Source organism: Littorina saxatilis, linkage group LG6 (genome assembly GCF_037325665.1).
Source record: "Littorina saxatilis isolate snail1 linkage group LG6, US_GU_Lsax_2.0, whole genome shotgun sequence".
Taxonomy (NCBI): domain Eukaryota; kingdom Metazoa; phylum Mollusca; class Gastropoda; order Littorinimorpha; family Littorinidae; genus Littorina; species Littorina saxatilis.
Window position 1 is genome coordinate 1,143,671 of NC_090250.1, and position 19,086 is coordinate 1,162,756.

Consider the following 19,086-nt stretch of genomic DNA (forward strand, 5'->3'; position numbering starts at 1 on the left):
GGCCGCTGTCAGCGTGAGTTCGTCCCCACGTTCGGCGAGAGATTTATTTCTCAGAGTCAACTTTGTGTGCAGACTCTCCTCGGTGTCCGAACACCCCCGTGTGTACACGCAAGCACAAGACCAAGTACGCACGAAAAAATCCTGTGATCCATGTCAGAGTTCGGTGGGTTATAGAAACACAAAAATACCCAGCATGCTTCCTCCGAAAACGGCGTATGGCTGCCTAAATGGCGGGGTAAAAAACGGTCATACACGTTCCGCTTGTGCAAAAAACACGAGTGTACGTGGGAGTTTCAGCCAACGAACGCAGAAGAAGAAGAAGAAGAATTTAAGAGAATATTTCTAATGGAGAATGATTTACTTAGTAAAAAGCACAAAAACATCAAAATCGCCAAGAATCAAGTTACGCCAACATTCTGTGACAAACTTGATATGAATTATAGAATAAATGATCATAGAATGTGTTTCATGTAGAACCTTTTGTCCAACCAGACAGTCTCTCTCTCTCACACACACACTCTTTCTCTTTCTTCTTCTCTAATTAAAAGCCCCAAAACCTTCATCGGAATCTGAAACCTTTACTCTGGCATTGTAGCACGAATGATATTACACAATGTAATGAAAAATAATCAGCAAATTTGTGTCAAATATTTGTGACACTTTTTTTTAACGTAGTTTCGCGAAATTAATAGGATTTATTATCGTAAAGCTCACTTGAAACAACCCAAAAAGTAGGCAATTGGCAAATGCATTTTGGATGGAATGAAAATTCCACTGATTTGCAAAATAGAGTAATCGCAGAGGGAATATGAAATATTTTACTCCACAAATGATGTATTTTATACCACCAAGTACACATAACAGTCCATGTATTTTACGGCCTTCAAGGCGCATCTGTTTTACTCCACTCACGACTCCTGTGACTGATACACACAACCCAAACAACTAACAATAAAAAAAATTAAATAAAAAACAAAAACATTTGAATGCCAACATCTTGTAGCATGTACATACAGCAGGCTGTTCAACAGAGACCCCACATTATACACCACTCGAACAACGTCAATTTTCTGTTAGCGTTTACAGTAGAACCCCCCTTTTAAGACCCCCCCCCCAATTTAAGACTTCTTCCTTTTTAGGACCTTGCTTGTTCAGATAACCTCTGTAAATTTAGCTCCAATTCTCCAAAGACTACCTCCTTTTTAAGACCTGATTTTTTGTTCAGAATTTGTTTTGGTCTTAAAAGGGGGGTTCCACTGTATTCACAATACTGTACGTAAAATCACACAGCACAAACTTGACGCTACACACAATATTGTACTTACAGACACACACACACACAGTACTGTACTTACACACACACACACACACACACACACACACACGCACACACACACACACAATACTGTACTTACAACCACAGAGAACTCGCTATCAACATTTGTGCTGAACACACAGAAACAGCACACATTTTACAGTACACACAATACTGTACTTACACACAGTCACAAAAACAAACACACACACATATCATACACTTGACACGACACACAATACTGTACCACAAAGAACACACCAATCCACATCTGTGCTGAAGTCACAGAAACTGCACACATTTTTACAGTACACACAATACTGTACTTACAATCTCACAACACACACACACACACACACACACACACACACACACACACACACACACACACACACACACAATACTGTTCTCACAATCACAACAGACACAGCACACATTATACAGTACACAAAATACTGTACATGTACTTACAACCACAGACAACTTACAATCCACAATGTGTGCCGCACCCAGCACAAACATAAGCTACACATTCAGCTAACAGACCAGGAAACATCCTATAAACAACACAAAGACTGAGAAAATCCGTTCTATTAAAATAACTGCCATAGGCAGGTCATTTCTGTAAAGCCAAAAGAAACCAGTTTGACTCAACACTGGGAGTATGCTCATTTTTCTACTGAGCAAGTCTTTGATCATAAAAGGGACATTTCTAAATCTAAGATATCCTCACTCGCCATCATTCGCATAAAATGTAATGCCCAAAGCAACGGCTGCATCATGGCACAGCACATATATCACAAGAAATCCTCCATCCAACTGGAGAGTCATGTTGTCTCAGCTTCAGTGCATCAGTTTGACAGATACAACATCATTTAGAACAGAATCTTATGTGCATACGCATGCATATATATGTGCATCACCCATTAGTACACACACACACACACATAAACAGACACACACAAATGTACCATCGCTGCCCTTTTACTCATCGAAAATAACACACACACACACATTAAACACAAACACACACACAAACACACACATTAGACACAAACACAAACCCATCAACACACACACTTGCACACATACAATTTACAAAATACACAAATCCTTCCACTGCACACAACACACACATCTTGCTGTTCTGTTCACCGCTAATTACTGACAACAACCACACACCAACACACACAGAAGCACTAGCACACAGACACATGCACCAGCACACACAGACACACACACCAACACACAGACATACCAGCACACACACACACACACACACACACACCCCCACCCACACACCCACATCACACAAATCCTCTCCACTTATTACACTGACAACAATCACTGTGTATAACCACAGCCAGGGACATCGCTGAACTGCAGAAAGCTCATCACAGAGTTGGGAAGAGGGAGAGTCTGCAACTTCATGTCCTTGTTGCTAGGCAACCTGTTGCGAATAACGGCCCGACACTGGCCCTGCAGCGATGACGGAGCCGACGTGTGTTGATACAGAAGCTGAAAAAGCTCCTCCTTGTCGCTGTTGGAGCTTTGCAGATAGACTATCAGGACCTTAAAACATAAGACATAAGATTTTATTACAACCACATGCAGTATACAGAATGTTGCTTGGCTTGAGTACATTCAATACATAATACATTCTAACACAACAACCAAACAGAGTGCTCACCGAAATGCGTACACACACTCACTCACACCCATGCGCACGCACTGACGCACACATGCAAGCACACACACACATGCAAGCACACTCTACATTGTACCGCGGTCACATCATGTCCACTTCACATGAATTACTCTTTTTACTAGGTGAATTGCATACGTGTGCCACTGTCGGCAAAGAAATGTAAAACTCCAAATAAAATCTAGATATTTCCGCATTAAGAATTGGGATCGAATCTTGATAACACTGAAAAACCAGACACGCACACACATATCCACACTCACACAGATCCACACACACACACTCAAAGTAACCACCTTGAGACGTTCGAGCGTTGCAGCAGACAGCCTTGCCCCGGCCGCCAGAAGGAGCTGGATGAGGGTGAGGTAGGACGTGTCGGTGCGCATCGGTCGACGGGTGGTCAGCGCGGCAACGAGCGGAGAGAGAGCAGCACCGTCCGCCTGGTTGACATCGGCGCCGTAACTCAGCAGCAAGCGCACTTTCTCCAAGGCAAAGCTCTGGTGAAATAAAAATGAAAACTTGTTTGGTAAACTTGTGCGCATGAGTAATGGTAACACTGCAAAAGCAACACACACACACACAAACAAACCAGTATCAGTAGTAAAACCACAATTTTCTGTCTGCAAAATAACCTTTTTCACAAAACTTGTTCACCAGAAAATGACCTACAATGACAGCATTGGTTCACCCACTGCATTTATGAGGAGAGGGGGGGGGGGGGGGGGGGGGGGGGGGGGGGGCAACGCAACACACAAACAAGCACACACACAAAACTCAATCAAATGCACAAAAACAAAAGCAATAACAAGAATGGTGCAGGTAGCTCAGTGGGTAGAGCACTTGACTTGTGATCCTTGGGACACAGGTTTGACTCCAGGCTGGGACAGACAACATTATGTGCAGACTCAAAGCAGTATCCACTACCCCCCCCCCCCCCCCCCCCTCAATCCCCACTCCGTGTCATAACGGTCGCATGTAAAAGACCTCATGCAGTTATTCTGCCATTAGTGCATGTTGCTGATTACACCTGAACATGAATACAGAATACAGTATTTATTGAGCCAAGTGACATTAAAAAAAACCATTTAAAGCACAAGGAATTTAGCGTAGTGTTGGTAAAATCACGCACACACACACACCCACACACTCACTGACACACACACACACACGCCCACACATTCACTGACATACACACCAACACACACACGCCCACACTACAGCAGTCACGATCACACCATCACACGCAGGGCAGACATGAGGTAAAACAAATGACAATCATCTATTAAAAGAAAAAGTACAAAGAGTGGTCTAAGATGCTGGTGCAAACACCTGAGTAGTGCCACTCTTGTTGCTGCAAGCTTAACCACTTGAAGGAAGCCACCCTTATTTCCCAGCAATGGGGTAATTAAGTAATGGAAACAACTGTCTGGAAAACAACAAATAAAAAGCACTACACCCACCTGGCAAGCAAAGAGCAGAGGAGTGTCCCCAGCGCTGGTGGCGAGGTTTGGGTTTGAACCCCACAACAGCAAGAGGCGCACGGCATCCACAGTGGACTCCTGCGAGATGCAGGCATGGTGCAGTGCCGTCAGACCCAGGCGCCCCGTGCCGTTCACCTCCGCTCCATAGTTACGTAACACCTGCTCAACCACAGCAATTGAGTTATACATGAGCAATCCTGCTCAACCACAGCAAATATGATCACGTTCTTAGAACACAGTGCAAGTTAACAGTGATACAGTTGAACTCCCCTCCCTTTTAAAAAACCCACGTTTTAAGACTTCTACATTTAAAGGTCCTTGTCTACATTTTTATACCGAAATCGCCATTTTACCATTAAAATGCAGAGTTTATTATCTACAAATATCAACAATACACCCCCTTTCGATCAGGAAAGACGAAGCCAGTGTAGCCGTTTGAAAATTCATTGTAGTATTCCAGCGTAGTACTCATAGTAGGATATCCTTATTTGGAAAATGCCAAGCGCAAAACTCCTCTCAAATCCCGTGCATTTCGTGCGTTCAAAAAAAAGCGTGGACAGCGCTCCAGTGTCAAACTGTTGCTGCACTTGTTTGGGCGTGGCTATAAGCATAGTGACATGAATTTGATTGGTCAGTATTTTTAGGCAAAGCACATGTTCTCAGCAAACAGAAAACAAAATATTGGAAGCGTGAGTCACGCTACCCAAAAATAAAATCTTTTTTCACATATATTTTTTTTCTATAACTTTTTTCCCCATGGTTGATTCATCATCTGACATAACTTTTTAGCGAAATCTAACCATAAGATTATTGAAAAAAAGCAAAAATGTAGACGACCACCTTTAAGAACCTGTTTTCTCAGATGTTTTGTTCATAACTTCTGTCAATGTACCCCTATTTAAAGACTCCCTCCTTTTAAAGACCAGATTTTCACAGATTTTGTTGAGATTTTTAAAGAGGGGTTGAACTACTGTAACCATCAGCATGAATGACTGTAATGAAAGGAGACCTCTCAAGATTCATAGTTTGGGTTAAGAAGACCACTATCAACTTCACAGATCTATACAAACTCAAACACAGACATCATGTATACAGTATTACATGCACATTTTAGCATGATATAAAAGCAATCAGCTAAAAAAACAACATTTATCCAAATAAATAAAATAGTCAGGATAGTACGGGTAGTGTATTAGCATCTGTCATCAGAACAACAAACCATCACATCCCATAACCACCAGACCAATATGGTTATGAGGGGATAGAAGCTTTATTTTTCTGTAATAATTGGATTCAATCATGTGTGTTTGTGTGTGTGCTCATTTTTTTTGTGCTATTGTATATCGCTGTGAGCTCTGGCGACAAGGGGCGATTCATAAGTGTTCTTTCTTCTTCTTATTATTATTATTATTATAAAGGAGGGAGTCAAAACATAGGGGCAAATTTACAGAGATTGTGATCAGAAAGTCTGAGAAGCAAAGGTCTTGAAGGGGGAGGGGGGGGGGGGGGGGGTGGTGGTTCCACTGTAGTGTAGTTTTGCTGACCATGTGGTGGGGTTATTCAAAATGGTAACACCAGCAACAAGGGAGGGAGTCTTAAATTGGGGTTGAGTTGGGGGGGGGGGGGGGGGGGGGGGGGGTCTTAAAAGGTTGGGGGGAGGGGGTCTACTGTACGCTCCATTCTCACCTTCATCATGTCCAGGTAGTTGTGTTCGCTGGCAAAGCTGAGGTAGGTGTTGCGCGACACGTCCCCTCCCGCCGCGATCAGGAGCTTCAAACTTTCCAGCGACGGCGCTCGAACCACAATCTCCAACGGCCGACCTTCAGGATAGTTGGGGTCACTGCCAGCTTTCAGCAAAAGGTCAACGAGTTCAACGCTTTTAGCAAAACAGGCGCGGACGAGCGGCGTTTCGTCATCGATGTCAGCCAGCTTTACATCCGCCCCCGCCTCCAGCAGAGTCTTGACGACAGAGACATTGGATTCCGTGCAGGCCAGGTGGAGAGGGGTGTTGCCGTCTTCGTCTTGAATGTTAGGCTGCAGACAAGGTACACAGAATAGATGATTAAAGATAACTGAGGAGATGGAAAAAATACTGTTTTATAGTAGCAGTGACAGGGACAGAATTCTAGATCCTATACCCCGCTTTCGGGGGATATCTATATATATATACGACTTGTGTCTGTGTGTGTGTCTGTGTGTCTGTGTATTTGTGTATTTGTGTATTCGCCATGCACGGCCAAAGTTCTCGATGGATCTGCTTCAAATTTGGTGGGCTTATTCAGAGAGACCCCGGACACAACCTCATCGATGAGATATTTCAACACGTGCTCTCAGCGGGCAGCGCTGAACCGATTTTGGTTCCACCTCAGCTATTTTGGTTCCACCTCAGCTACCCGGGCCCCCATACCGACACACCATAGCCGCTACACCACATCACAACGCCAAAGTTCTCGGTGGATCTTTTTCAAATTTGGACACCGTATTCAGCTACACCCCGGACACAATATCATCGATGAGATATTTCAACACGTGCTCTCAGCGCGCAGCGCTGAACTGATTTTGGTTTTTGTGTTCATTTCACCATTATAAGTAACTCTTCCTTATCTTCTCCAGTGTTTGGCGTTTATCTCCCTTCCTTCGTGTGGCTTTCCTGTTCAGTTGTAAGTTACTACTATTTTTAGAATGTCACTGCGCTGTCCACTGCGCTGTCCACAACGCTTCCCTTGCACCCGTAAGTTGTTCTTACTGTCAAAGTGAAAAGGTCGAATCAATTTATAGCCACGCGAAAAATACACTCTCACCTATCTCTATATATTTATAGATACAGATATGCATATATATATACGGCTTCTCTGTGTGTGTGTGTGTTTGTGTGTGTGTGTGGGCAAAAACCTGTGTATTGTAGAGTTCTGTTTGTGATGTGATCTAGCGGCTTTTGTCTGTCTGTATGTTCTGGCATGTGAGAAGCCACAGCAGATAATATAGGGCTAAGAAATAAGCTCTAAAATTCTCAATCCCGTTCGACAGGACTTCGCCTTCAAAGGTGATTGTGGTGAACCGCCACGCTGTCTGTCTCTGTCTCGCGCCGTTCACCCCAAATTCCCGTTTCTGAGTTACTATTTTTAGAATGTCACTGCGCTGTCCAGAACGCTTCCCTTGCACCCGTAAGTTGTTCTTACTGTCAAAGTGAAAAGGTCGAATCAATTTATAGCCACGCGAAAAATACACTCTCACCTATCTCTATATATTTATAGATATAGATATAGATATATATATATATATACGGCTTCTCTGTGTGTGTGTTTGTGTGTGTGTGTGTGGGCAAAAACCTGTGGATTGTAGAGTTCTGTTTGTGATGGGGTCTAGCGGCTTTTGTCTGTCTGTATGTTCTGGCATTTGAGAAGCCACAACAGATAATATAGGGCTAAGAAATAAGCTCTAAAATTCTCAATCCCGTTTGACAGGACTTCGCCTGCAAAGGTGATTGTGATGAACCGCCACGCTGTCTGTCTCTGTCTCGCGATTCACCCCGGGCGGCGAAGCCGGGTATTCCTCTAGTTACAAATACAATAACATCCTTCTGCCCTTTAAGTTGAATCAAAGGATAATGTAAAATTCCAATCTATCTATATATATATACGACTTGTGTCTGTCTGTCTGTCTGTACGCGATGCGCGGCCAAAGTTCTCGATGGATCTGCTTCAAATTTGGTGGGCTTATTCAGAGAGACCCCGGACACAACCTGGTCGATGAGATATTTCAACACGTGCTGTCAGCGCGCAGCGCTGTGCGCGCTGAACCGATTTTATTTTTTTTGGTCTGGATCCACTACCAGTAACTCTTCCTTATCTTCTCCAGTGTTTTCAGCCGCGATTATCTCCCTTCCTCTGTGTGGCGTCAATCCATATTCCCGTTACTACGTTACTATTTTTAGAAGGTCACTGCACGTTACTATTTTTAGAAGGTCTCCAGTGTTTTGCGCGTTTATCTCCTTTCCTTCGTGCGCCGGCGAACACCCGGCAAAGCCGGGTCCCAGGCACAGCCTGGTATTCGGCTCTACTTCTTCCCGGCGAAGCGGGTAATCATCTAGTTAAAGATAACTGAGCAGATGGAAAAATAAGGCTACTTTATAGCCCAGTGCTCTACCAACTGAGCTACCCCCCTCCCCCCCCCCCCCCCCCTCTTTCTCTCTCTGAGTTCACTTCTCCAACTCTACCTGTGCGCCAACAGCAAGCAGCATACCAACAACATCCAGGTTGCCGTCGCTATGGTCACAGGCGTAGTGTAGTGGATATTTATTGTAATACACAGATGGTTTGTTGGGCGTCGCTCCTCTCTGCAGAAGCAGGTGAACAATGCCAGCTCGGTTCAGCTTGCATGCCAGGCTCAGGGGAGTGTATCCATTACTGCACACTTCGTTCAGCTGACTGTTGACTGAAAAATCTCCACTGACAAGAAGCAGCTCGATGTCGTAAGCACTGGACCGTCCTGAAGCAATGGCTGCACAGAGCCTCTCCATGTCTCCGTCAGACATGGAACGATGGTGTTGGTTGTGAGGACTCTTTTTGATGATGACACTGGTCACTGCTGTCTTAATTGTTGTTGCCTGCACACACAAAATAATTACAGTTACTGAGTTAGAGAGGAGAACGTGATACAAAACTAAAGGTGCCAAACATTTTCCTTCTCTCTTCTATCAGGATGCTATGTAACTGGGTAGCTGATTAGTAGTATTAGTACCAAAATATGTCTAAAATAAAAGCATAGAAATTAGAATAAAATCTATCGTAACCTGCTCAACTTAATATTAGCTGATGTGGCCGATTGAAATTATGTTTACTGAAAAAAAATGGTCTGAAACAAAGTAATGAAAGAAAATGATGATGGAACATTAATTCACAGGCTGCAATGTCTTTTCAGAAGTCCCTATACATGTATAACACCAACCAGATTCTGAGAGAGATGTATACACACTCTGCTTTTCTAGCAAGCAAGGCAATTAACCTGATTTAGCACCCCGTGTCAGGTTCCCAATTAGTGAATCTCAGTCACTCTTGCTTAAGAATGTGACGTTACTTCCACAGGGTTAATAATATTTGAATATGCCCCATGCAAGTGACTATGGCAGTTTGTTTGTGGCGACAGCACTTCAATTTATTCCAAATTTTCAGGAGCAACTTGATCAAACTGTACGTAGTGTCGCAGCTGCAGGCATGGGAATTAAAAATTGTAAAAAAGGCGGAAAATTTATAACTGTAGACGCGAAGCGTCAAGTCGACGGCGCGAAGCGCCTAGCCTTACTAGGGGGGTCCGGGGGCATGCCCCCCCGGAAAATTTGTTTCTCCAAAGAACCCAGATGGTGCAATCTGGTGTCATCTGAGCTCCAAGTTTGCCATTAAATTCTGTTTTTAGAATCAGAGTTTTTAGTACAAAAATGTACCAATTTTTGCTTTTTTGAAGAAAAAAAATATATACAAGTATTATATATGGTTTAAATTTGTAAAAAAATTGATCTGTTGAGACAAACAGGAAAATGTAACTTGTAACACAATCTGTGCAATCTGGTTTACTTTCAAACATAAAAGTTCAATAACTGAGGCGGGCGGTAGCAGTGCGTGAACAAAGTACGGAAAGTTTTCGCGGGCTTTTGCCCAAAGGCCAAATTAAGTAACCGGTGCTTTTTTTGTGTGCCTCCCCCCTTTATTTTTTCGGCGGACACTTTTGCATTTTCGGCGGAACAAAAAAAAAAATTCGGCGGAAATCCGCCATTCGGCGGACAATTCCCATGCCTGCAGCTGGTCTACTAGCTTTTTGCTCAGCTGACCAGGATTGTTCGTGCTTAGTTTAGTTTCATTAAGTTTACTTTGTATACGGGGGCAAACGCAGTAGGCTGTGTAACCCATAAATTGTTCCATCAATATATTTCAAAATTTTGATTTATTTGAGTCTACAGAACTTATTCAGGTATATATTGAGGCACTGTTCAGGAAAAATGACACAAAATCAGTCAAATTGTGAATATGCAAAAAAATTCGTTCTTTCTAACGCTTTGCTATCTTATTCAATCGCGCACTCAGTGCTGTATCAGCTGCTTAAATATAATATCATTTTGTGTGCAAGGTCAACACAGGCAAGATTCGGTTTGGTAATCTTCTGCACAGTTGCTGCAGAACAGGAGCATACGTAACATATATAAATGTTCGTATTATTATTATTAACAGAATGAACAAACATGGGTAGCATGTAGGCCATCTGTCACAGTGAAAACCCTGAATCCTGAAATGCTTGACGACCACTTACGATGTAGGCTCCCACAGAAAACGATTGTTCCTTTTTGGCTGTCAACAAAGGGGAGCAGTGCAGAAATTTTGTGTCTGTGAGATTGACCTCCCCTTGCACAAGGGAAAGCACCAAATGAGAAGCAGGTCGAATGGCTCCCCTTGATCGAATCGCAAAGAGCGTCTGCTAGCGTAATTTTTCAAGCGTTTTCATAACTTCTGTGGATTTAATCATTTTTTCTTTGTCTTTTGTACCAGATTCAAAATTGTATGCCAGTACAATATCATTTCCGTAAATCTTGCGGGCTAGTAAACGCATAACGGCACGGTAGGACTGGCAAAATGCTTGTTTGTCAAGGAAAGCTGTCGCATTTGTCATGAATGTCAGTTTTGACAATCCGACCAACCAGAACGCGTCCTGTCGACATCTGCGGACTATGGTCAACAATTATTCAAGATGGCTGCGTTTGGAACCCCAGCAGGCGTTTCAAATTGGCAGAGTTTCCGCAGCAGTGTGGACACTTGTCCCATTTCTCTCAATAATAGTGACACTGTCAAGTTCATCCAACAGTATCAGCAACAAGAGTTGCTATGGAACGTCAACTTGCCGGACCACACCAATAAAGCCATGCGATCGGAATGCCTGATGAAACTGTCACACATCATGGGGTTGAACTGGACAGGTAGAACATTCTATCATACTTCTGGGCTGTTCGTAACAATCCTTCTTGACTCTTGTGAACGCAGTTCGCGGCTCACCATCTCAGATCTGAATATAAGACCGTCCCTTCACGCGGCTCAGCATCACAGATCTGACTAGGCTTTAACATTGAATATAAGACTGTCCCTTCACGCTGCTCAGCATCTCACATCTGACTAGTCTTTAACATTGAATACAAGGAACTTAGTCGATAAATATCGACAGGGGGCGGACAAATGGTTTACATGTGAAATGTGTGTATATGGGTGTGGGTCTGAAACTGAAATGTTTTGGCCTGTAGTGACAAACAAACAAACAAACCATGTGAACCCCCCACCCCCCCCCCCCCCCTCCCACCGCTCGCGGGCTGAACGACTGACGTCACATGTCGCTTCGGTCTTTTCCAGAAGAACACCGCGTGTTCACCACGCCTTTCCAACTATGTGCTCCCATACAGTTTTGGTAGATACATGCTTGTGCAAGTATGTTATTAGTATTACCAATATGAATCTTATTTTCCTTTCGATGGTCAGTTTTACTCACCTCTGTAACGGCAGTCACCTCTGCGAATGCTGTCGAAGAATCTAACCGAAAGTAAACATTCTGGGAATCTACGCGCATCGGCCTTGACGCAAGTTCAATACTGAGCCAATGAGCGCGGCGCGAGAATCTTCCATCACCGTAGACCAGATTAGTAGGTGCTTGATTTTGGTATTTTGATTTTACATAACATTAAACCTTTCTTGGGGTTCATGGTCATGGCAACAGCCATAATAATATATATCATGTATAATATTACATTTCAGCATATTTGAATTACATGTCATCATACCAAACTGTCATACATTTTTATTCCCACATCATTCTGATTGATCACAACCAAACCTACTATCAGTGGACACATCCAAATGTAAGCGCCTGTTCTTGACAACTTTTAATCGATCTAAAAATAGCAACTTGCTGGGTCTTTTGCCGCCAACAGACACTGTTTGGCCTGTAGGTAAAATGTACAATGTATTTTCTGATTTGTGCACAAAAGCTTTTTTTTTTTCTTTTTTTTAACATAACAATGTTTAATGTCACTGTATGTTTAAAAGACCATGGTCATATTTGTAAAAAAAATGTTAAATTAGAAAATAAATAACATTTTGGTTCATGATTTTTCCTACACCTGTGCTGAAAATAAGAAATAAAAATGTCGGTATATAAGTCGCTCAAATACAGTTAGGTATGAATGGCTCGGTTTGAGTTTGTTGCAGTTGACCCTGCACAATGCGACCTATCATGTTTTTGCGATTTTGCCGTCACCCCTCCCATAGGGTAACGTATTTCACAACTTCCTGTGTTACACAAACTCTGTGATGACCAAATTTGCCTTCACTCCTCCCATAGGGTGACGGATTTCACAACTTTCTACAGATGAACAATGTTGCCTCCACCCCTCCCATAGGGTAACGGATGTCACAACTTCCTGTGTACACAAACTGATGACGTATTTCACAACAAAATGGCGCTGCCCATGGTCAACCTCGAAACTATCCGTATAGAATGGGGGCGTCCTCGCCCCCATAATAAGACCGTCCCTTCACTCTCAGCATCTCACATCTGACTAGTCTTTAACATTGAATATAAGACCGTCCCTTCACGCAGCTCAGCATATCACATCTGACTAGGCTTTAACATTGAATATAAGACTGTCCCTTCACGCAGCTCAGCATCTCACATCTGACTAGTCTTTAACATTGAATATAAGACCCGTCCCTTCACGCGGCTCAGCATCTCACATTTGGCCAGGCTTTAACATTGAATATAAGACCATTCCTTCACTTGGGTCTGCATGTGCACATCCCAAAATAAACAGCCTGGGAGCTCTTTGTGCCCAGTTGAACACTTGAATGTTTTTGTTGGATCGATTCCTTTAAACGAAAAGACAATATTGTGGCTTTCAAAATCAATTCATCAACAAATTATAACAGCAGTTTTAAGCATTTGAACTTGAAGCGTGTTGATTTTTGGTATTTAACGAAGTGCAGCGGTGATCTTATCCAGTGTAAACTAAGGCCTGGCCAGATCTGGGATTGTTTTCACAAGAATTTAAGGAGGGTACGTGCCTTAAAGGCACAGTAAGCCTCCCGTAAACCATCACAGAGCTCCCCGAGCGTCTACATATAGTACAAGCATACTTCCATTTGAACGCTCACCGAATGGGAACATCCTGGCTGCTTTCTGTCGAGCGTGAGAAATTTTCAAAGAATTTATTTTCGTGGACTTGGTCCTCTACAACAATGGCGTCTCGTTTTGGTGCTGGACGGCTGTTATGAATACCGGAAATCACCCCCGGACAATAAGCCTCCTGTAAACCATCACAGATACTGTCAGGCTTTTACACACAGTACAAACACCCTTCCATTTGAACGCTCACCAAACGGGAACATGATCCCACGTGCCCTACGCAAAGAGATAGCAATGTTTAAAGAATTAATTTTGCAGATTGTCTCGAACACTTTTTGGACCCATCCTGAACTCAGGTCAAACATGAGTTACTTCCCTTCGGGTCTCATTCTATCGATGTAAACTGGCGATAGCCGTGAATCGATGATTATCAAAATGTTTTTGGACCGTGGTGCGTTTTTGCGCTGGACCTAACTTTTAAAATCTAAATAATAAATTGACAGCTTGTTACACAAACATTCTTTAATCATAAAAGAATTCTTTTTTCATCAAGACAAGATCAGTACAATTCGAAGTTGTGAAAGTTTGAAAAAAGAAAAGCCCGGAAGCAGGGTGACGAAAGGGTCGTAGCAGACGACGGTTTATGCATATCGCCGTTCCTCTCAACAGTCAAAAGCCATCGCTAGAGTTCTTGTGAACCACAGCCGTTTGTTTCGTGCATAAAAACGTGCTATTGTAAATAAGCTCACATCGAGTCGCATTCAAATGACTAACTGACGACTACATTGTGAAAAAGGGAAACTGGATCACACGGGTTCACAATGGCTCAGGGGTAAGATAAACCATGCAAAAATAAATTCTTTGAAAATTGTTCGCTCTTTACGGAGGGCACCTAGGATGTTCTCAATCGGTGAGTGTTTAAATGAAAGGGTGTTTGTACTGTGTGTAAAAGCCTGACCGTATCTGTGATGGTTTATGGGAGGCTTACTGTGCCTTTAAGCAACATTCAATATAAACATCACAAGTGGCTATATAGAAAGAGGGTTTAGGAATACTGCACAGGAAAAGAAGCATGCATGCACACACCATCCATTCAAAAAAATGCTTTCCATATGACAAAATGTTTATACGATCGATATAGTTTAAAATGTATGGAAAGTAATTATGAATAACGGAATACAAATCTTTATCAGTTTTGTTTCTTCATTGACCAGATTGAGCTGCACCTACATACACAAACCAAAATAAGGCATTATGATCTATACTGCCAATAACATATAATTTAAAATGTATAAAAAGTCAGTGAAGGCATGCTCATTAATCATTACAGTATAGTATTAATAGTATAAAAAAAGAATACAAACAACATTTTAATTATTAATACATGTATACAAAATCTAAGAAAATCAGGTCTTAAAAATGAGTTTGTCTTAAAATGGGGGTAAATTTACATAGGTAAAATGAAAAAACAATCTGAGAAAACAGGGTCTTAGTAAAGGGAAGGGAGTCTTCAATTTGGGGGGTGGGGGGGGGGGTGTCTTAAAAGTGGGGTTCCACTGTATGAACTTTGTGTTTTGATTCAGAGCAACAGGTGAAGGACAAGATTCTCAGCCTGAGATCTCGCTACAGTAAGGAGCTGGTCAAAGTGCGAGTCTCCATCGCCGCAGGGGCAGAGCACTACACACCGGTGTGGAGGTTCTTTCCCTTGCTGGATAGCTTCCTACGGCCATTCTGCACGACTCGTAAAACTAACACCCCCACCGTTCGAGCATTTCACGTAAGTTGTCTCGTGTGGGAATTGAAATTATGGTAAAACGAATACATCCATGATTCGAGCATTTCACGTAAGTTGTCTCATGTGGGAATTCAAATTATGGTAAAACTGATACCCCCACGGTTCGAGCATTTCACTTGAGTCGTTTCATGTGGGAGTTCAAATGTTACAATAAATTTGCGAAACTAGGAAATTTGCGAAATCCCTGAACATTTCAGTAAATTTGTGAATTTCCTGTTTCACTCAGGAATTTCACAAATTTCCTAAAAATTCTAGGAAATTTGCGAATTTCCTAAAATGAGCATGCCATTTTTTCACAAATTTACTCAACAGTAAAAAAGTTTCAGTAAAAAAAGGAAACCCACCTATTCAAATCTTGCCCGCTTTTTTTTAGACTTTCCTTTTTTCAGATGGTCTGTTTATAACCTTTGTAAATTTACCTCCATTTCAAGGCTCCCTCCTTTTTAAGACCTGCGAGGAGTGTCAGAAAAAGATAAAGAGACCCATGACAAAAGGTGTAGTTGTTCGTCCAATCATCAGCAAGGAATTTGCATCTCGAGGACAACTACAAAAATGAAATAAAAATACAAGATAAAAAATAGAAAATAGAAAACTAAAAATCTACATTTTAACAGATAACTAAAGTGAAAACACATTATACATATGTACACAAAATATTGCATTGAGGTAAATTGCAAGTTGATTGATGTGAATTAAGTGGTATAGTGCAGCTTGCACTTTCTCAACATCAGAGAGAATAAGAGAGAGAGAGAGAGAGAAAAAGAGAGAGAAAAATATGAGTGTTTCACTTGCATTAATATAAGGAAACCAGAATCATTAAATGGTTCACAAGCAACCAACAAAGCACTTGTTTCCCTTCAAATGTGTTTCAGTAAATTTGCGAATTTTCTGCCCCTTAAAGTCAGGAAATTTGCAAATTTCCTAGAAATTTTAGGAAATTTGTGAAATCCCTGAGTGAAACAGGAAATTCACAAATTTACTGAAATTTTCAGGGATTTCGCAAATGTCCTGGTTTTGAGAATTTACTGTAACATATATACCGGCCCCCACGGTTCAAGCATTTCACTTGAGTCGTTTCATGTGGAAGTTCAAATTATGGTAAAACTATATATATACCCCCACGGTTTGAGCATTTCACATTAGTTGTTTAGTGTGAGAGTTCAAATTATGAAGAAGCATTTTGTGGCCAAGATTGGTTGGGGATAAAGAGAGAAAAATTCATCTACTAAGTCATATTAATTAATGTTATTTAGTTTTAGAGATTTTTTTAATTTTTTATTGCTGGCTTTCCAGTGGTGAAAATGTGTGTTACGATAGATAAGATAAGAAAACTTGAATGTCCATTTTCATGTTACATAAACATGGAAATTTGTCATTTGGCACCACATCACATTTCTAATAACACAAACACACGATCATTAAGCATAATTGAACACAAGTACACTACTACTAACAACTAATCACATAAGCATTTAAACAATGAGCGTATTAAATATATATCACAGTGTTCTCTTTATCATGAGTTAGAGGCTAGCATGTAAGCTTTTGCACTTCAATGGAGTATGTGTGAAGCAGGAAAAATCACAAATTAAATTTAAGAATAAAAAAAACACAAAACAAGATGGGTTTATTGTAGCCGCCGGGCTACTTAGGTTTCGCTCTGGAACAGAGTCCTCTGTGAAGCATACACGCAAAGCCTGGCTACCATCAAAGTATGGGGGCCTCACATACCCACAGTCGTGGGTGAAGGGTTAATAAAGGGCTTGGCCTCTGTAAAAGCATGAGCGCCTACACTCAATTTGTATTTGTTATTTGCATGTTTATCAAGTTCATTCACCTTTTTTTAGGATCACAATATTATGGTAGACATTCTTAAAGACTACCTAAAGCCTCGTTGTTTTAACATCAAAACCAAAGAAATAATGGGGCAGTTACTGAGTTACTGGCATGGTGGGTGCCTGAGTCACCCAGAACTATCCATGAAGGTTAAAGTCAGTTTTGATGCCACATAAATTACCTTACAATTCATTTTAACAGAGTGGGGTTTTTTTGTCTTGAAAAAAAGAGGTTCTTGTGTTCTACAGTGGAACCCCGCTTTTAAGACCCTCAATTTAAGACTCCCTTCCTTTTAAGACCCTGCTTTTAAGACCCCCTTTTAAGACCCCCAATTTAAGACTCCCTTCCTTTTAAGACCTTCTTTACTCACACTTTCTGTTCTTTCTTTCTTTATTTGGTGTTTAACGTCGTTTTCAACCACGAAGGTTATATCGCGATAGGGGAAGGGGGAAGATGGGATAGAGCCACTTGTTAATTGTTTCTTGTTCGCAAAAGCACTAATAAAAAAATTGATCCAGGGGCTTGCAACGTAGTACAATGTATTACCTTACTGGGAGAATGCAAGTTTCCAGTACAAAAGACTTAACATTTCTTACATACTGCTTGACTAAAATCTTCACAAAAATGGACTATATTCTATACAAGAAACACTTAACAAAGGTAAAAGGAGAAACAGAATCCGTTAGTCGCCTCTTACGACATGCTGCGGAGCATCGGGTAAATTCCCCCTAACCCGCAGGGGGTAGACTTTCTGTTCATAGCCTTTGTAAATGTACTCCCCTTTTAAAGACCTGATTTTCTCAGATTTTCAGAGGTCTTAACAGGGAAGTTCCACTGTACTATGTACAGGGTGACCCAAAATAAAGAGTACCCAAACAAACTTGAATAACTTTGTCAATTTTAACTTTTTTTCCTTTCTTTTTGAGGTGAGTCAAGCTAATCCACTGCATGGTTGGATGAAATAAAAGCTGTTCTCACAATGAACTATACTAATGATCAACGGACGTTTTGCATAGAGACCTATTTTCGCACAAAATCATACAGAGATGTGCAAGTACAGTTCCAGAGACACTTCGGTCAGCGCGGTTTCTATCTTTGGGGGTTCCTGAAAGACAACGTCTACAGGAACAACCCACAGACAATCACAGAACTCAAGAAAGCCATCACAACAACCATTCGCGGAATCTTGCAACAGGAGTGTGTGCGGGTGATTGATAACTTTGCGCGGCGAGTTCAAGTTTGCCTGCAGCTCCATTTGGAGCATGTTCTGTAGAATGAGCATAACTTTCCTGAAAGACAAGCTAGAACGCTATTTTTCTGTGCAAATCATGCAGGGGCTACTTGTGTGTGTAAATAAATTTTATGAAGATTGCTTTATTTTTGTTCAATTTATGACGTTTTGTTTGGGTACTCTTTTTTTTGGGTCACCCTGTACTAGACCAGGGCCCTTGTCTGCTCATGAGTAAAAAGCATTAACGTTTCTTTTACTAATTTTCAGCAACGACTGATGGCAGCCTCGGTGGGTCAACCGCTTCATTCCAGTTCATCTCCAATACAGGCATCCCATGCTGCATCTGCTGCACCTAGTTCTCACTTTCATAGTACACCTGCACTGTCCAGTAGTTACCGTAGCAACTACCAGAATGCTCCAGTGTCCAACAATGGTTACCAAGACGATAATGACGATGACGTCCAGATTGTAGAAGAAGAGTACGCAGGAGAGATGATGCAAGAAGACTCTGTGTACATTGATGATGATGACGATGAGTATAGCAATGAAAGTAACGAGCAACCAAGCGCAAGA

At 41.7% G+C, this 19,086-nt stretch overlaps 2 protein-coding genes across 2 annotated transcripts in view; one reads left to right on the forward strand and one right to left on the reverse strand.

Moving 5' to 3' along the window:
• Window positions 1-562: 562 nt before the first annotated feature.
• LOC138968262 (ankyrin repeat and SOCS box protein 5-like) lies at window positions 563-10,862 on the reverse strand. The gene is made up of 6 exons (XM_070340825.1): window positions 10,802-10,862; window positions 8,718-9,107; window positions 6,188-6,535; window positions 4,481-4,660; window positions 3,317-3,517; window positions 563-2,887 (listed from the first exon to the last, which is right to left on the reverse strand). The coding sequence occupies exons 2-6, from the start codon at window positions 9,033-9,035 to the stop codon at window positions 2,660-2,662; spliced, it is 1,275 nt and encodes a 424-aa protein (XP_070196926.1). The 5' UTR covers window positions 9,036-9,107; window positions 10,802-10,862; the 3' UTR covers window positions 563-2,659.
• A 69-nt stretch (window positions 10,863-10,931) lies between these two features.
• The window catches only part of LOC138968213 (uncharacterized), a 9,245-nt gene continuing 1,090 nt past the window's right edge, over window positions 10,932-19,086 (forward strand). Inside the window, exons 1-3 of the mRNA XM_070340765.1 lie at window positions 10,932-11,462; window positions 15,235-15,428; window positions 18,781-19,080. Coding sequence (XP_070196866.1) covers window positions 11,237-11,462; window positions 15,235-15,428; window positions 18,781-19,080 — 720 coding nt within the window. The 5' untranslated portion in view covers window positions 10,932-11,236. The remainder of the gene's footprint in view (window positions 11,463-15,234; window positions 15,429-18,780; window positions 19,081-19,086) is intronic.

Coding starts and splice junctions, on each gene's coding strand:
- LOC138968262 (XM_070340825.1), bottom strand. CDS start 9,035: ATGTCTGACGGAGACATGGAGAGGCTCTGTGCAGCCATTGCTTCAGGA. Junction 6,536..8,717: donor TGCTTGCTGTTGGCGCACAG/GTAGAGTTGGAG, acceptor CCTTGTCTGCAG/CCTAACATTCAAGACGAAGA. Junction 2,888..3,316: donor CAACGCTCGAACGTCTCAAG/GTGGTTACTTTG, acceptor TTATGTTTTAAG/GTCCTGATAGTCTATCTGCA.